This window comes from Panthera onca, chromosome E2 (genome assembly GCF_046562875.1).
Source record: "Panthera onca isolate mPanOnc1 chromosome E2, mPanOnc1 haplotype 2, whole genome shotgun sequence".
In the NCBI taxonomy this organism is placed as follows: Eukaryota; Metazoa; Chordata; class Mammalia; order Carnivora; family Felidae; genus Panthera; species Panthera onca.
The window spans coordinates 9,191,807-9,209,606 of record NC_138353.1 but is presented as its reverse complement, the minus strand read 5'-3'; the positions used below and the strand labels follow the sequence as shown (position 1 = coordinate 9,209,606).

General features: G+C 55.6%; 1 protein-coding gene across 1 annotated transcript in view; it reads right to left on the bottom strand.

Annotated features, from left to right (window-relative positions):
- Nucleotides 1-1,638: 1,638 nt before the first annotated feature.
- ODAD1 (outer dynein arm docking complex subunit 1) overlaps nt 1,639-17,800 on the bottom strand; it is a 27,654-nt gene continuing 11,492 nt past the window's right edge. The window contains exons 4-14 of the mRNA XM_078439590.2: nt 16,640-16,762; nt 16,177-16,290; nt 12,893-12,960; nt 10,216-10,403; nt 9,973-10,107; nt 9,197-9,279; nt 8,907-9,075; nt 6,943-7,112; nt 6,726-6,829; nt 6,327-6,405; nt 1,639-6,236 (exon numbers count right to left, since the gene is read on the bottom strand). Coding sequence (XP_078295716.2) covers nt 5,757-6,236; nt 6,327-6,405; nt 6,726-6,829; nt 6,943-7,112; nt 8,907-9,075; nt 9,197-9,279; nt 9,973-10,107; nt 10,216-10,403; nt 12,893-12,960; nt 16,177-16,290; nt 16,640-16,762 — 1,713 coding nt within the window. The 3' untranslated portion in view covers nt 1,639-5,756. The remainder of the gene's footprint in view (nt 6,237-6,326; nt 6,406-6,725; nt 6,830-6,942; nt 7,113-8,906; nt 9,076-9,196; nt 9,280-9,972; nt 10,108-10,215; nt 10,404-12,892; nt 12,961-16,176; nt 16,291-16,639; nt 16,763-17,800) is intronic.

The window sequence follows — 17,800 nt, the reverse complement described above, 5'->3', positions numbered from 1 at the left end:
TGCCTCCGTCCTCGGTTCCTACAGGTGCAACATGAGAATTTGTAACCATTGGTTTCACAAAAATCCTAGGACTTCTAAGTGCTTTGCGGACACGAACTCGTTTCATGCCCACGCCAACCCTGTGCGGTGGGTGCTATCTTCCCACTTTATAGCAGAGAAAACTGAGGCACAGAGAGGCTAAGCCAGCTGCCCAAGATCACACAGCCAGCTGTCCGGCACCACGCTTGCCTCTAAGCCCTAGGCGGGGAGGCGTCCCTGCAGTGGCGGGGTCGCGACTGTGGCTTCTTGTCTGTCCTCCCCACTGGGATGCGAGCTCTGGGAAGCGAGCTCTGGGAGCAGCGACCCCGTCTGGGGCACAGAGAGAGGCATCGGCTGAACACTGCAGAATAAGAAGGGAGGGGTGGGGCTCAGGATGGCCCCATCCCTTGCCGGCCTCCCAAGCCCCCCCACCGCGCTCTGCTCCGGGAGCTGTCTTCCTGGCGGGGCCTCCAGTCCCAGCGAACGGATCCTCTGGGCGACGCTGGACCAGAAGGAAACCCGGGCCTGGAAGGTCGGACCGAGCCTAGCCCGCTCGCGGCGGGATACGGGCGCCACCTGGTGGCGGAGTCCCGCCAACGCAGCGCCGCCGAGAGACGGGGGTTCGCTCTGGGCGAGGCTCTCAGAACGTTCCCGGCGGTGGTCCGGAAAGCAGTGTGAAGCTGGGAACCGTCTATTGGCTTCCAGACCTTTCTGACCGTGATGCACAGCAAGAAATCGTCTCGCATCACCATAGTTTCGGGAAATGCCACACTGTACGGCATGATTTTTTTTATTCTACTCTATTCCTGTTTTGAAATGCCGGTCCGGTCCCCTTGAACTGATTTACTCTCTAATAAATCCCCACTGGTAATCAGGATAGAGTTATCCATGGCCTCGATTATCCTCAGGTGTTTTCTTTTCCTTTCCAACCCGACAAAGGTTGCGATGGAGAAAGTGTTCGCACCCGGACCGCTCCCCAGCGGTCGTCTCTCGCCACCTCCCCAGGGAGTCCCCTGCCGGCCCCGATTTCAGGATACACTGGGCTCAGAGAGGCTAAGACACTTGTCCAAGGCCACACAGGTTATATGCAGCATGGCTAGTGTCTGCCTCACTCCTGGAGGATAGAAATCACCAAGTGCTCCAAATATCAGTGCTATGAAGTATAGTTTAGTTCAGTCCTTTCTCTGTTTTTGCCAAGAAGATTGTGCTGCGCCGGCCTGCTGGGGTTTTGATGCTTTTTAATATAGATTAATGACGTTCCAGAGCTCGTGCTTAAAAATGCGAGTCGTCAGGGGGCGCCTGGGTGGCTCAGTCAGTTGAGCGTCCGTCCGACTGCAGCTCAGGTCATGATCTCGCGGTTCGTGGGTTCGAGCCCCACGTCGGGCTCTGGGCTGACGGCTCGGAGCCTGGAGCCTGCTTCGGATTCGGTGTCTCCCTCTCTCTCTGCCGCTCCCCTGCTCATGCTGTCTCTCTCTCTCTCTCTCAGAAATAAATATTAAAAAATCAAAAAATAAACAGGCTCAAACAGGGCCTCGTGTTGGTGAGAACACCCGTGTGTAAATACTAACAAAGCTACTGCATATTGAAAATTCAGAGCTGAAAAGGCACACAGAGAGCATATTCATCATCTCGGAGGATTTTATTAGAGAACCAAAACTGGAAAGGAATGAATTTTGGTCCCAGATGAAGGATGAGGCAAGGCAGTGGCAGCAATCCTAAATTTACTGTGTCTCTCTCCTACTATGTATTCATCTGTGCCTTGGAAGCGGGGAGACTTTCCTGGATCTATTACAATCTTAGAATCACCTCCAGGATGTAGTCTCTTGGGTAACTTAAGGGACGAATGTTTAAAGAGGCGTTTCTCATGTTCCTTACTCCCACGACGAGTCTCTCCCGTCTCTCTGCCCCTCCCCTGCTCGCGCAAACTCTTTCTCTCCCTCCCTCTCAAAACAAATAAAAACATCGAAATTTAAATTTTTATCAAAGTTTGTTGATTCATGGGAATGCAAGCTGGTGCAGCCACTCTGGAAAACAGTATGGAGGTTCCTCAAAAAACTAAAAATAGAACCACCCTACGACCCAGCCATTGCACTATTAGGCATTTATCCAAGGGATACAGGGGTGCTGTTTCGAAGGGACACATTCACCCCAATGTTTATAGCAGCACTATCGACAACAGCCAAAGTATGGAAAGAGCCCAAATGTCCATCGATGGATGAATGGGTAAAGAAAATGTGGTCTATATATCCAATGGAGTACTCCTCGGCAATCAAAAAGAATGAAATCTTGCCATTTGCAACTACGTGGATGGGACTGGAGGGTATCATGCTAAGTGAAATTAGTCAGAGAAAGACAAACATCATATGACTTCACTCATATGAGGACTCTGAGACAAAACAGATGAACATAAGGGAAGGGAAGCAAAAATAATCTAAAAACAGGGAGGGGGACAAAACAGAAGAGACTCATAAGTAGGGAGAACAAACTGAGGGTTCCTGGAGGGGTTGTGGGAGGGGGGATGGGCTAAATGGGGAAGGGGCACTAAGGAATCTCCTCCCGAAATCATTGTTGCACTCTATGCTCATTTGGATGTAAATTAAAAAAAAAAAAAAGTTTGTTGATTCAGAAAGGAAGGAATATTCTTCCTAGAGTTGCCTAGTAAACATACTCCCTTGCTATTCAAATGTGCATGCAGCTGTTGGGATCCTTGTAATGCTTGTACCTAAAATTCTGTACCTGGAATTAATCGCCTGTCCAGTAAAATAATTGGACAATCAAAGGTGGAAAAGCCAGCTGTGATCGCTAGTGGGGTTATGATGACCTCTGACCTCCAGAAGGTCAACCAGGTCCGTCTTAAATGGACAGGGCTCGACATCACTGGCTTGACCCTTAAAAAAAATATCTCTTTAAGATGGGGATATGTTAATGCAGGGGACACCTGGGTGGCTCAGTGGGTTGAGCGTCTGACTCTCGATTTCAGCTCAGGTCACGATCTCTCGGTTTGTGAGTTCACACCCCGCGTTGGGCTCCATGCCGACGGTATGGAGCCTGCCTGGGATTCTCGCGTTCTCTCTCAAAAAATAAGTAAATAAGTACATACGCAAATACATACATAAATCTTGCAGTGTAAATAAACAAATACAGTCTTGCAGGGAAAATACGCATCTACAGTTCAGTTGATAGAATTTCGCGGGGAGAGAACACACAATTTGTCACTCCAGGTAACCTGTACTGGAAAGGGTGTGCACAAAAGCTCAGAAGTGCAATTAAAGTGTTTTGCTCTTGTAATTGACCCTGCGATGCTGTGTGTGTGTGTGTGTGTGTGTGTGTGTGTGTGTGTGACAGTAACCTACGTGATTGCAGCATCACAGAGCATCCACGAGTTCAGGAATGTCACCGGTGAAATACGCAGCTGGTCATTCATGCTCCCGGGGCAAGGTCAAAGCCAACGTTGATTGGCACATTCTGTTCTGGGGGATTTTTTTTGGTGTGTGGTTCTCTTGAGATTTTTAAGTGATCGCTACACCCAACATGGGGCTCGAACCTACAACCCTGCATGCTCCATTAAACTGAGCCAACCAGGTGCCCCAACTGGCACATTTTGGACAATTACTGAAGCCAAGGCCAAACTCCGATGTGCCCCAACGTTGCTCCCCAACTCCCCGCCCAAGGCATTTAGAGCTTCCACATAAAAAAAAAAAAGTGGGAAACCACACCTTCTTTTCCAGCTCAAGACCCAGGTCCCAGATAAGTCTTTGCAGCAAAAAGCTCCTGAAAACCTCTGTGATCAAGCAAAGGAGAAAAAATGGGGTCTCCGGTATTAGCATTTATTTATTTACTTATTTACTTTTTTGCTGTCAAAATTTGAAGGCAACTTCCACTTTGTTCTAAGTTTATTTATTTTGAGGGCAGAGAGGGGCAGAGAGAGGGAGAGAGAGAATCCCAAGCAGGAGCCTCACCGTCAATGCAGAGCCCATCGCGGGGCTCGGACCCACGAACCATGAGATCATGACCTGAGCCGAAATCCGAGAGTTGGGCACTCAACCAACTGAGCCCCCAGTGCCCCGAGTTGTTAAATATTTACCGACGGGTAGGCCTCACCAGGTTATAGGGCAGGATGTTGGGAGGGGAAGACTGGATTATCTGAACAAATGAGAAACTATGCCAATTTTAATCTTCAGTCTGGATTTAGATTAAATTTAGACAGGGCGTTCAGCAGGACTTGACGGCCAGAAAGAGTGACCCGTGGTGTTCTAACCCTCTCCTTCCCAAACCACCTCCCCAACCCCAGCAGGAAGGGAGACAGTCTGCTCGATCTCTGGGGCCATGCGGCAGGCATTAGGGCTGTCCACAAATATTCTTCTTTCTCTCTCTCCTTCCAGACACATGGACAGATTGCATTTCCCACCCTTCTTTGAAGTTCCACATCACCGGGGGCGCCTGGGTGGCTCCGTCGGTTAAGCGTCCGACTTCGGCTCAGGTCACGATCTCACAGCTCGTGGGTTTGAGCCCCACATCGGGCTCTGTGCTGACAGCTCAGGGCCTGGAGCCTGCTTCCGATTCTGTGTCTCCCTCTCTCTCTAACCCTCACCCACTCGTGCTCTCTCTCTCTCCCTCTCTGTCTCTAACCCTGTCTCTCAAAACTTAACACACATTAAGAAAAAAAAATTTTTTTGAAGTCACACATCATGATATGACCTGCTTGGGTCAATAAATGCAAGTCCAGTGACACAGATCATATCCAGACAGAAGCTGTAAGAACTTTGTCAGCCTCACCACGTTCTGTTTCCCAGGGCCAAAGAATTAGCAACGCTCCAGGCGGATGCTGTGCCACCGGCCTGGGTCACAAAGGTGACGCAGAGGAGAGCCCTTAGGGGACCCACAAAAGACCAGGAACACCAGCAAGTAATAAGCCTTTGCAGTATCAGGCCACTGAGATCCTGTGGGGGGTGTTCGTTACTGCGGCATAACCCAGCCCATCCTGACTGATACATCCCAGTTCTCAGTAGAGCCTGAAATGTGGAGGTCTCAAAAATAAATAGACAGATAGATTAAATAAATAAATAAATAAATAAGAATGAATGAATTGCAGGGAGTAGGGACAAAGGTCATACATTTCCCCCTGGGCCAGAGGTAAAGGGAACTGCCATGTGTCCAGCCTGGTCGCCCACATATACACCTGTAACTGGGCTGGGGTAACAGGCTCTGACCTTTATTTTCTAGGGTCGCAGCTCATGCTGACATCTTTCCTCCAAGTCTTCCCCTGCTGCCCAGTCCTGGGGGGGGGGGCAGTCCTGGGGGCTCTGGGGGGAGGGCGAGGAACGAGGAGCTGCAGAGACGGGGTCATGAGGCACAAGGAGAGCCAGGCAGGTAGAGACAGGAGAGGGAATTAGAAGCGGAGAAGCAGACACAGGACGGGGGAGGCGGGGGACCAGCAGTGATGGGGGCAGAGATGTGGACAGGAGACAGAAACACACACTGAATGGGAAGCCAAGACGACAGGAAAATGGGGGGACGGGAAGGGAAATGGGGGGGCGGGGTTTGGAAAGAGAGAAAGGGACCAGGAGACATCGCTGAGGAGACGACAACCAGGGGATGGGCACAGGGACGACGGGAAGGGCAGGGGCAGACAGATGCGGAGCAAAGACTCACAGAGGGCCTGGAACCAGGAGGGTCGCGGGGAAATCTCAAGGCAGAGAAGGGCCTGCAGGGAGCCAAGGGCAAGGGGGTGCGGGCCGCTAGTCTTTGCTGGTGCTGGTCCCCAGGCCTGCGCTTGACTCTGACTCGGTGCCCCTGCTCTCCGCACCCACGGGGCTGTCCTGGCCTCCGCTGGACCTCAAGTATCCGGTGGAGCCCAGGTAGCTACTAGAGCTGGGCGTTCTGAAGGTCACGCGGCCCCCAGTCGAGCCCCGGCTGGACACGGGCGCCCCCACGGCGCTGGCAGAACCGAAGGTCACGCGGCCCGCGCTGGAGCCGGGGTCTCCCAAGGCGACGCGGCCGACGTTGGTGCTCGTGGTGCGGTCTCCACTGGATGCCAGGACGCCACTAGTCCTCTGGCTCAGGATGGACCTGGGGACCCCGCTGGGGCTCTTGGCGGTCGTCAGGGGTGAGCCCGAGCTGACCCTCTGGATGCTGGGGAGGCTGGGGACACTCAGGTTGCTGTTGACCTTCCTCAAGGCCTCGGCTAATTCCTTCTCTTGCTGCTCCTGCGCCTCGAGCTGTGTGGGGGGAGGGGAGGGGGCGAATGAGGGCCCCACCAGGGGGCTGAGGACCTGCCCCGGGAGGGAGGACCTGCCTCCCGTCCTCACCATCTGCGTCACTTGGCTGCGCAGCTCTTCCTTGCTCATCGGATAGTCGTCTTTGGCCTCGAAGCCTGGGAGGTCGTCCCTAAAGTGGGGGGTGGGGGGCGGGAGGCAGGGAGGACACTCAGCCCCACAGGAGGCCAAGGGCTCCCCGTTGCGCTACCCAGAGGCCTTGCTCCGGCCAGCCCGAGCGCCCTTGGCCCTTTCTGGTCTCCCTGGGGCCAGCTCCGTCCTTAGCAGCCCCCTACTCCCTCTCGAGGCGGTCACTCCCACCTTCTACTCCGCCCCAGAGCCGCACCCGCCCTCCGGGATCCTGGAGCCCCCCCAAAAGCCTCCATCCCACTGTCGCCTCTGCCCCCACGGAATCTCCTCCTCCTGCCCCTCCTTCCCGCCCGGAGGCCTCACGGATTGTCAGGGAGCTGCGGCGGGGCCAGCTTCTTTGGAAGATCCTCAGGGCTCTGGCCCAGAACCAGGAGGGCAGCGTTAGCCAAGCTGGAGGGGGTGGGGGTCTGGAGGGTGGATAAGCCAGTGGTCGGCTCACCCCCAAGGCCCTGGCCTCCAAGCTTCTGGCTCCCTGTCCCCACCCCCACCGGCCCACCCGCCCACACAGTACCCCTCACACCTCCACCCGGACATCTACGAAGGCCTGCACCGTCAAGAGATCAACCAGCCGCTTCTCGATGAGGCCCAGGAAAAGGCCGATGTCCCGGTCTCTCATGTGGGTCTTGACCCCCAGGAGGTCCTTGATGATGGTGTTGTCACACTGGGCCCTGGTGAAGAGCTGCTGGATGCCTGAGGTCGGAGGGGACGGGCCGTCACGGATGCGACGCCCTGCCTCTCCCTGCCCTCCGGTCTCCGCTGCTCCAGAGCGACGGAGATGCCAAGCCAGGCTCCGGGATGGAAAGCCACTTGCCCGAGCTCAGAGGGCACGAGAGCGACACTGTGGGCCTGGCCACCCGGCTCCCGAGGAACCACAGGGGTTCAGAAAGTGAGGGGGGTCAAGGGGAAAGCGGACAAAGTCACCACCTGCTGAAAGACTTCTTCACGCAGCTCAGGAGCACCCAACTCCCAGCCTGCCCAGTGACCCCCCCCCACCTCAGGAGCTCCCCCAGAGAGGTACTCACACGGGTGCTCCCCTGGGGGGGGGGTGCTCCCCTGGGAGATCCACCACTGAGGCTGTTTCCTGTGTTTTTTAAATATTGCCCCCCCCCCCCCGCCCCGATTGCGTTAACCACTGCCCCCGGCGGGCCCGCTGGCCACTGTCGCGACCCGTGCTCATCTGTCATGGTTGGCCCCCACGTGGCCCGCTTGCATCTAGCTATTGTTCGGCTGTGACTGGTTATTGTTAGTGACATCAGGCGGCACCCGTGACCTTGACGCAAATCTCGCATGGCACACCTCACCTCACTGCGTCTCTACCCCTTGTCCCCGTGGTCCCGGGGGTCCCTCCCTGAACGTCCCCCCGCGCTGCTCACTCTGAATTTCAGGGGCATCTCCAAACCCACTCTTTCTCCCACATTCCCTGTCTCATAGAGGGGTCTTACCCCCGCCAGGCCAGACCCCGTGTGCTTCACCACCCCCCCCCCCATTACCCATCCGTCTGCTACTTCTGGGCTCCCTTCCCTCCTCTCTCCCTCCTCCTCTCCTAACCTCCCCATCCATGGCCTCTCCTGCTCACAGCCCTACCATGGCTCCCCAGTACCCCAGCCTGGCATCTCTTCAGGGTCCACCACCCTGCACCTCCCACCCACACCCTCACATCCCCTCTCCACACAATGAGCCGACATTCCTGGGAGCACCTCCAGGCCTCAGCCCCACGTGCTGGGAGCACCTACCCCTCCCAGCTCTGCAGTTAAACACTCACCCCTCAAACTCAGCCTCCGGCATTTCTGCTCCCAGGAAGCCATGGGTCACCGCCCACCCCCACCCCCCCCCCCCCTTCACAGAGCAGGTGTCAGCCGGCTGTAGGCCCCTGCACCATTTTTTTTTTTAACAAGGGACCCCGCCTTTTGGTCATCAGCCGGGCCTCGCACATTACCGTCCCCGCATTCCAAGCGGGTCGAGGGTCCCACCCCGTCTGAGGGTCCGTCCTTCACCCTAGCCCCTCTGAAGGCTGCGGAACACCCAGCGCCCAGGCTGGTCTCCTCTCCACCCCTGCCCCCCCTCCACCCCACCCCTGCCTCCTCACCTAGCACAGGGCAGCAGTCATGGTCACCACAGAGCAAAGGAGGATCTCCTACTGTGACCACAGGTGGCCCCCCTGCTTGCTCAGAGGCACCAGGGCCACCTTCTGTCCCTTCCCGACGGTCACCCCATCCAATTCTCGTGACAACCCAGGAATCCACGCGCGGCCGCCCATTCCAGTTGCCAGAGGGGCGCAGGCCCAGGAAACCGCACCCAAATGACGGCGCTGGCTTCAAACCCGGGGCAGCCTGACTCTTGGGCCCCGCACCCCGGAAGGATGGCAGGATGGATGAGTGGATGGGGGGGCACCGGGTGGGCAGACGGGCCCATCTCCAGGCGGCCAGCCCGGGGCCGGCCACGCATCGCGTCCTCCCAGGTGAAGGAGCTGGGGCCGGCGCTCACCGGCCTTGAGCTTCTCCAGCTGCCCCCGAAGGTCCTGGAAGCGGGCCTCCACCTGGTCGGCCTCCGCGCGCACCTCGTCGGTTCGCTGCTGCAGGGCCCTTCGCCGCTGGTCTCGTTGCTCGCGAAGTTTATCCTCGCTCTGGCGGGTGCTCGCCAAGGTCTCCTGCAACTGCGGGGCGGGAGCGCGCGGCCGGAGGTAGCGGGGGCGGGGGGGGGGGGGGGGCGTCGCGCGCGCGCGGAGGAGGCGGAGGGGAGGGGAGAAGGGAGTGGGGCAGGGGGGCCTCCCTCACCTCCTTGATCTCCTCCCGCAGGCGCTCCAGTTCCGAGTTCTGCTCGTTGATGAAGGTGAACTCCGCGAAGTTGCGCCCCTCCCCTGGCGAGAGGCGGGAGAGGCGGATCCAGGGGGCGGGAGAGGCGGATCCAGGAGGCGGAGGGACCCGCGGGACAGGGGAAGGGACGGGGAGGACGACCACGCAGAGACAAACACGCAGAGGCCAAGGGAGGCAGAGACGGAGGGGCACAGAGGCAGGCAGAGCAAGTCGGAGTGAGAGAGACGGCGGCCAAGTCCAGAGAGAGACCCAGAGATACCGAGAAACGCAGAGCAAGAGAGAAGTGAGGCAGAGAAAGCAGCAGGGGTGGGGGGAGAGAGGGGGAGAGAGAGAGAGAGCGCGCGAGCGAGCCCAGGCCCCGGGGGACTACAGCAACAAGCACCGGAGGGAGACTCCCAGAGGTCGAGGGCAGATCTGGAGAGTGGCCGGCAGGCCCTCGAAGGGGGGGGGGGCGGGGACGGGGACACAGACGCCCAGAAACAAACACCAAACGGAAATAAAGACACCCCGAGGGGACTGAGCGTTCCGGGGCCCCAGGGGGACCAGCGCAGAAGGAAGAGACAGGGGAGGGAGAGAGACGGGGGCGCACGGAGCCGGGCGAGTGGCGCGTCCCTGACGCCTCGCGTCCGCATCGCAGGTGCAGAAGCCCCCGGGGCCCAAGCGGAGGCCCCCCGATGCGGGTGACCGAGCCCATCCCGCGCCTGGACGCCCGCCCGCCGCCGCGGCCCCGTACTCACTCTCCAGGTACCTCTCCACCAGCACGTCCGGGTCGCTCTCCCCAGTCAGCTGGGACAGTTTGTTCATGGCGTCTTCGCAGTGCAGCACCAGCTTCTCCTGGGACGTCTTCCGGAGGCCTTCGGCCACCTCCCGGGCTGCGGGAGTTGGGGCGGTGGGGTCGGCGGAGGGGCCGGGAGCCCCTGAGCCCCGTCCGCCTCCTCCCTCCCCCCCCCCCCCACCCCGGCCGGCGGCCCGGGTCTCACCCCGCTTCTCGCGCTTCTCCACGACGGCGGGGTCCAGCTGCCGCTCGTCGTTCTTGAGCTTGAGGAAGTGGTGGAACTGGTCCAGGTGCGCTATGTGCCGCTGCAGGGTCTGCAGCTCCGTGTCGTTCTGGGCCACCTCCTTATCCGCCCTCTCCCGCAGCAGGCCCAGCTTGGTCTTTGCCTCCTCCCTGGGGGTGGGGTGGGGGGGCGAGCCCAGGGGTCAGGGAGGACGGCGCAGCCTGGGGTCCCAGGGATGGGGCAGAATCAGGTGGCAGTCCCCCCCCCCACCCCCCAGGTCACAAAAAGGCAGAACACTTTCTAGGATCCCGCAAGGGAGTCAGGTGACGGGGGTGGAACCAGGGCGGGGACGGGGCCACATAAGGGACTGATGGCCTCGCCCACGAGGGGGCCATGCTGCGGAGCACACACGGGGTCCTGGAGGGGGGGGGGGGCTGTGCATTATTGTGTGAGCCGTGGGACAGGAGGCCACAATTAGAGATTCTGCTCCCGCCCCGGGAGGGTTAGACCCCAGGCGTTAAGGCAGTCGGCCGAGTCCGGGGGTCGTGTGATTGGAAATAGCGTCCCGGACCATTCGGGGCCTCATGTTGGACACACAGATGACATCAGCCGCGTGTCAGGATATCGGGGACGCTCTGGAAGCCTCGGTCACTGAGCTTTTCAGCTTTTACACATAGTGCAGCGGAAATTCCTAGTGCCCCACACGTCACAGGGTCAAAGATCACCCGGTCATTATGTTGGGAGAACAGCAGGCCCATCTCCGCAGGTCCCTGACCTCCGGCCATTCTCCTTCCCACCTTCCCGCCTGTGCCAACTTTGGTTGCCTCCAGCCCCAGCCCCAGCACCAGCTTCTATTTCTTTTTCTTTTTTTTTTTTAGTTTATTTATCTATTTTGAGAGAGTGAGCTCCTGCGCACAAGTGAGGGAGGGGCAGAGAGAGAGAATCCTAAGCAGGCTCCCTGCCGACAGAGCCGGATGCGGGGCTCGAACTCATCAACCGTGAGATCGTGACCTGAGCCGAAGTCAAGAGTCTGATGCTAAACCGAGCGAGCCACGCAGGCGCCACCAGCTTCTTGTTCTTTTCAAATTCCTTCAAGGCCTTCTCAAGTCAGCCCTCCTCGGTGGGAGGCCTCACCCCACCCTGCCACCAGCCCCCAGTGACACCTCCATCTCCAGGTGCTGGTGGCAGCCCTTCTGGGGGATTGGGACTCGTGGCGCTTTCCGTGCCTTGGGTTCCATGCCAACTGAGGGGCGGGGAAGACCTTTCTACAACAGCATCCCCGTGAGGTAGCCGCCATTATGACGGGTCCTGTCACCGCGGGGGGGAAGCAGGCTCAGAGAGCGGATGTGACCGGCCCCGGGTCATCCAGCAAGGAAGCGGTGGACCCACTGGCAGGTCTGACGGGAAGCGTCAATACGACGAGACCACCCTGTCCTGGTACCCAGCTAGCCTGCCCTCGGCCATCTGCCAGAGGAGTGTCATCAGAGGCCCCAAGCAAGGAAGAAATCTCAGCAACCATTAAGGTCGATCTGGGCTATAATTGATGTCCTGAGGAATCATGTGCCATGAGTAAGCAGACGTCATGAGGGACAAACAATATTCCTACCTGAAGAGAAGGCAGGAAACTGGGCGCCCGGGTGACTCAGTCGGTCAAGCGTCCGACTCTTGGTTTCCGTTCAGGTCTTGATCTCACCGTTTACAAGATCGAGCCCCACCTTGGGCTCTGTGCTGACAGCTCAAAGCCTGGAACCTGCTGTGCTCTCTCTCTGCTCCTCCCCTGCTCATGCTCTGTCTCTCACTCTCTCTCTCCAAATATATAAATAACATTTAAAAAAAATTTTTTAACGTTTATTTATTTTTGAGGGAGAGAGAGCATGAGCAGGGGAGAGGCAGAGAGAGAGAGGGAGACACAGAATCCGAAGCAGGCTCCAGGCTCTGAGCTGTCGGCACAGAGCCTGAGGCCGGGCTCGAACCCACAAATGGCAAGATCATGACCTGTGCCGAAATCGGACTCTTAACGACGGAGCTCCCCGGGCACCCCTGTATAAATAAAACAAAACAGAATAGAGTGTAAAAAATAAAATAAAATAAAATAAAATAAAATAAAATAAAATAAAATAAAATAAAGAAGGTAGGAAACCATTGGGAGCAAGAGAAGGGGTCCAAGCTCAGAAAGAAGCCGGGCTGGGGCAGGAGCCAGCACAGGAGCCCCCAGACACAGGCCAATATGTACAAAGGCGGGGACTTCGGGACTCCACACAACGTGACTCATTCTGAAGGGGGCCTGAGAGGATCTCCTACCTTTCAGCATAACAATCTAATGATCTAATTACTCTCATGCCGCGACGCTTCCCAGGTGGCTGTCCCCGGGGCCACCCGCGCCAGGGCAAGCAGGGTCTGGGCTCACTCTCCCCACAGCCCGTGTGCTACAATGCCGTTCACAGACTGGGGCCAAAGAGGTTCCTCCATACCCCCGAGTGGGACCTCGCCCCGAGGGACTGGGAAATCACTGGAAGGAGAGAAAGGGGGCACCTTATTTAAAAAAAAAAAAAGGTTGCGACAGTCTATTTCTGGAGTTCCGACCCGCCTGCCACAGCCTACCGCAAAGCGCGTGCTGCATGAGCGCGGCCCCCAGGCGGGAGCCAAAGCGGGGTCCTACCTGACGGTGTAGGCGGCCGCAGAAGAGACCATTAGGGCGCTGACCGTGCGTCGCAGGGCGCTGATTTCCTGCCAGAGGACAAGACAGAACCGATGTCTTTCTTAGGGCCTCCTCGCTGTAGGGCCTTCTTTTAGGCCCGGCGCGCCCCCCCCAACACCCCACCCCGCAATAAGAAGCGGGACTCGTGCGCCTCCCAGACGCGTGGACCTTCCTCGTTGGTGGCCGCGGGGCTGGCCTGCTGGCTCAGAGGGCTTCTCGCCGTGAAACCCTCACCCCAGAACGTTCCTAAGAACACCCACCCAAGTTGGGTTCAGAAATGTGCGTGAATTTCCTGTGACCACACCCATCCATTTTCTAGTTGCAAAGAAATGTCTTGGCGGTTATTATGGGTACAAAGGGTCCTTTCAGGAGAGAGAAGGAGGAAATATATATATATAATATAAAATATATATAATATATATAATATATAAAATATAATATATATATAATATAAAATATATATAATATATATAATATATAAAATATAATATATATATAATATATAATATATATTATTATATTATATATAATATATAATATAATCTATAATATATATTAATTATATATTAATAATTATAATATATATATATTTACCCACGGATATAATGCGTATTATTTGAATGCAATTAGAAATGATGTTTCTCTGGGGTATCTTTTGGAAGACTTTTGGTTTGGGAACCTCTGTTAATGGTTTCTATGTTCATCAAGAATATCGAATCAACAGTGACGGGAGGAAGGGGGAGAAGTAAAACAGAATACAAAACAGAAGCAAATGAACCGAACTATACTTTAAACAGGTTTTGGGGGAGCGCCTGGGGGGCCGAGTCTGTTAAGCGTCGGACTTGGGCTCAGCTCATGAACTCACGGTTTGTGGGTTCCAGACCCGCGTCGGGCTCCCTGCCGACAGCTTGGAGCCCGAACGCGGAAGGAGCAGAGAGAGAGAGAGCATCTTAAGCAGGCTCAGCACAGAGCCCGATGTGGGGTTCAGTCCCACAAACCGGGACATCATGACCTGAGCCAAAATCAAGAGTCAGATGCTCAGTCTATTGAGCCCCCAGGCGTCCCGAACCCAGCCCTTTAAACAAAGAACATAAGCACACAGAACCCCCACCAAAACCAGGAATTAATTCAAGTGCCTTCTGAATACAATAATTCCGGATAGAGAGACAGATCCCTGGACCCTCAGAGGGCAAAACGAAGGAGTCGGGCTCTGTGCTGACAGCTCAGAGCCTGGAGCCTGCTTCAGATTCTGTTGTCTCTTTCTCTCTGCCCCTCCCCCCCTTGTACTCTCTCTCTCAAAAATCAACATCGGGGTGCCTGGGTGGCTCAGTCAGTTAAGCATCCGACTTGGGCTCAGGTCATGATCTCACAGTTCATGGGTTTGAGCCCCACGTCGGGCTCTGTGCTCCCTCTCTCTCAAAAATAAACATTAAAAAAAATTTTTTTAATAAATAAATACACATTTTCAAAAAATTTAAAAGGGGCACCTGGGTGGCTCAGTCGGTTAAGTATCTGCCTTCAGCTCAGGTCATAATCTCAACGGTCTGTGAATTCAAGCCCCACACTGGGCTCTGTGCTTTCCTTGCAGAGCCTGCTTCGGGTCCTCCATCCCCCTCTCTCTGCCCCTCCCCCTCTTCAGTGCGCTCTCTCCCTCTCTCTCTTAGAAAAAAATTGTTTTAATTAAAGAACAACAACAAAGTATATGCGTGTGTTCCCTAGTTCTCTCCAGAAAAAGGGCCTCAAAGCAATATTGCCCCGGGGTCACTGAGGCCCCTCTGGCAGTGGCTGTCTCATCATTTCTCAACACCTCCTGCTTTCCAGAAGGAACCAGGACTCCCGGGAGGAGCGTAGCGGCTAACTCCAGGGTTGGGGCGGAACAACTGCAAATTACCTAGACTATCTTCCTGTGCCAGAAGGAAATGTTAAAACAAACAACAAAAACAAAAACGATGGGGCCCATTAAAAGGACACAGAGGCCAGCTTAAGGTCTCCCACTAGCCAAACCCGGGACAATTTGAACATCCTAATGAACGATGTTGTAAGAATACTCGAAAGCTTGCTGATAACCCACAAAATATACAGCGGAGAATGCGAGGCCCTTCCTTGAGTAAAATGGTAACTAATAAATGCAGGAGAGATGACGGAGGTCGAGAAAAGGGTCACCATTCGGCAGCCGTTGTGACAGTAGTAATCATGCCGGCAAGAATCATTCATGGATGCCAAAACAACCGAGTGAAAAATGTGCCGGGGACCAAGATATTTCCTTAGTCTCCAAGAATCTCTACTTACTCATCACAAAGGGAAACGTCCGTGGGAGAAATCTGGTTAACCAAGGGATCAACGTCGACATCGCTAGTTAAGGGCCTCCTACCCACTGCATACCAAGGACACAGCATCACTTCTCTGGTGTTCCGCCAAAAATGCGCAAGGTGCATCTCATCGTGAAGAAAGATCGGACAAACCCACACGGAGGAGACTTGGCTCCAAAATGTCAAACTCATGAAGACAAAGAAGGGCCCAGGGATGGTTCTAGATGAACAGAGCCAGGACAACCAAATGCGACGTGGGGCCCTGGCTTGGAGCCTAGAGCCGGAAAATCAAATCGGCTGCAAAGAGCATCACTGGGACCATCAGAGAACTTTAAATAGGGACTGTTTAGGATTGTAATAACTCTGAAGTCCCTGACTTGGAAAACTGCCCTGTGTTTTGGTAAGAAAATGGTCTCATTCTCGGGAAATTCACATGGAAGTTCTTAGGGGCATAATGTCTGCCCTGCGCTCTCCCAAGTCCAGCAATTGTGATTATTTTCAGTAAAAAATAATAATAATAATTAGAACATGTGTGTGTGTGTGTGTGTGTGAATATGGCAAATTATCAATCTTGGGGAAGGCTAGAGTTCTTTGCACTATTTTTTCAGGGAAGGGAAAGGTGGAGGAGAAAGAGAAGGTTCCTCGAGGGCCATCGAAGATTACAGAAATACCCATAGAACGGAAATGGTCTTGCTCGCTCATGGACTGCCCCGGCTGATAATATGCAAAATGACATCCCTGGCTTCTGCAATTCGAAATGAGGCTGCTTTCTTTGCGAGAGGCGTCCGGGAACAGTTTCGAGGTCCCCCATTCCCTCTGGACTGAAGTCAACCTATGGCTCCAGTGGATTCCGTACTTGAGGCCGGAGTGCTGGAGTCGAATCCTCTCCCTACCCCAGCTGGGCCGAGGGCTCCTTGGCCCTTCGAGGCCACTGACCTTCTGCAGCTTATGGTCTATGTTCAGATAGCGGTTCCTCTCAATGCGCAGGAGACCCAGCTCTTCCCGCAGGGCCGCATTCCGCACCAGCTGGATGTCAAAGCGACAGGTGACCTGGGGGGGGGGGGTGGGTACAAAAGTCTGTCTGAGGCCCCGCCTGCCTTCCTCTTCCACATTCGGCCAAGGCTGGGCGCTTGTCACGTGCGGGGGCCCATTCCCTATTTGGGGACCCTGAGAGCATTGCCCAGCTCCCCTAAGGACCCAGGCATCAGTCTCCTTTCCCTGGGGACACTCCATCCCTCAGGATGCCCCCTGATCCTTCTCAGGGAGCCCAGCATTTCAGGCCTGCCCCCCTCCGGGCATCTGGTCCACCATTTCTGGAACTTGACCCCATGCTCAGTTTCCCCGCGCCCCCCAACCCCCAGAGCTCAGGTCTGGAGAGAGCCAAGAGGCTGGCCCTCACCCTGTCCAACTGGTCTTCCAGGATCTTGATCCTTCGCCGGATCTTGACCTTCTGATCCAGGACGAGTCCCGGGGCCTTGATATCCTTACTGTGGTTAAAGATCCGGGTCTCCCACTCCTGGATCTGGAGGAGAGAGGATGGCAGTAACTGTCTGATGGCTGAATGTGGGAGTGACTGAGGCACCAAGAGAGGTGAGTGGCCGTGTGGCCGCCCTCTGCCATCCTTCTGGCCCCAGCCATCTGTTTTATCCTTCTTCTGCTGGCGGGCCCCCCTTTCCGTGTGGTTCCAAACACAACGAGCCGCCCTACCAGCCACATGACCCAGGTTCCTACGGTCCATGTGACCGTCCTAGGGATGGACACGTGAGCCAAGCGGAACCGGCCCGAATCCCTTCCTGGTATTTTGCCGGGGGGGACATGCATGCGGTAGACGGACGGGGCTCTAGAACTTCCGCTGTCCAAGTCCCCAGCACACGGAGGGTCCTGGGAGGATGAGGCCAGTAGACAAAGTGGAGACAAGAGACTGAGACAATGACGAGAATGAGCCCTGATGCCGTGAGATTCCCCTGGGCGTAGCTGTGTGTGAAACCTTTGCCAACCTATCCTCATTTTCCATATTCATCTTTACTCATTTGGGGCACGCCGTCTCCCCAATAAAATGGGAAGCTCCCTGAGGGCAGAATGCTGTCTTTTTGGGCGTGTGCCTAACACAGTAGGTTCTCACTAAAACATGCAGATCAAACGAATAAATGGAATTGCTTTAAGGCTGCGTTTCCTAATTCGTGTACCCTTATGGGTTAGATGGTGTCCCGCCCCCCCCCCAAATTCCTATGTTTAAGTGCTAATCCCCGGGACCTCAGAACGTGACCCGATTTGGAGACAGGCTCTTTACAGAGATAATCAAGTCAAGATGAGGTCATGAGGGTGGGCCCCGATCCAGTATGACTGGTGTCGTTATGCAAAGGGGAAATTTGGACCTAGAAGGTGCAAGAGGGAAAACGCCACCCTCCAACACTTCCATCTTGGGCCCCCAACCTACACAACATGGGACAACAAATTCCTGTCATTTAAACCACCCAAAGTTTGTGGTTCTTTGTTACCGCGTCCCCTAGAAAACGAACTCATGCACCCAGGCACCCCCGAGCACTGCAACAAGTTCAAA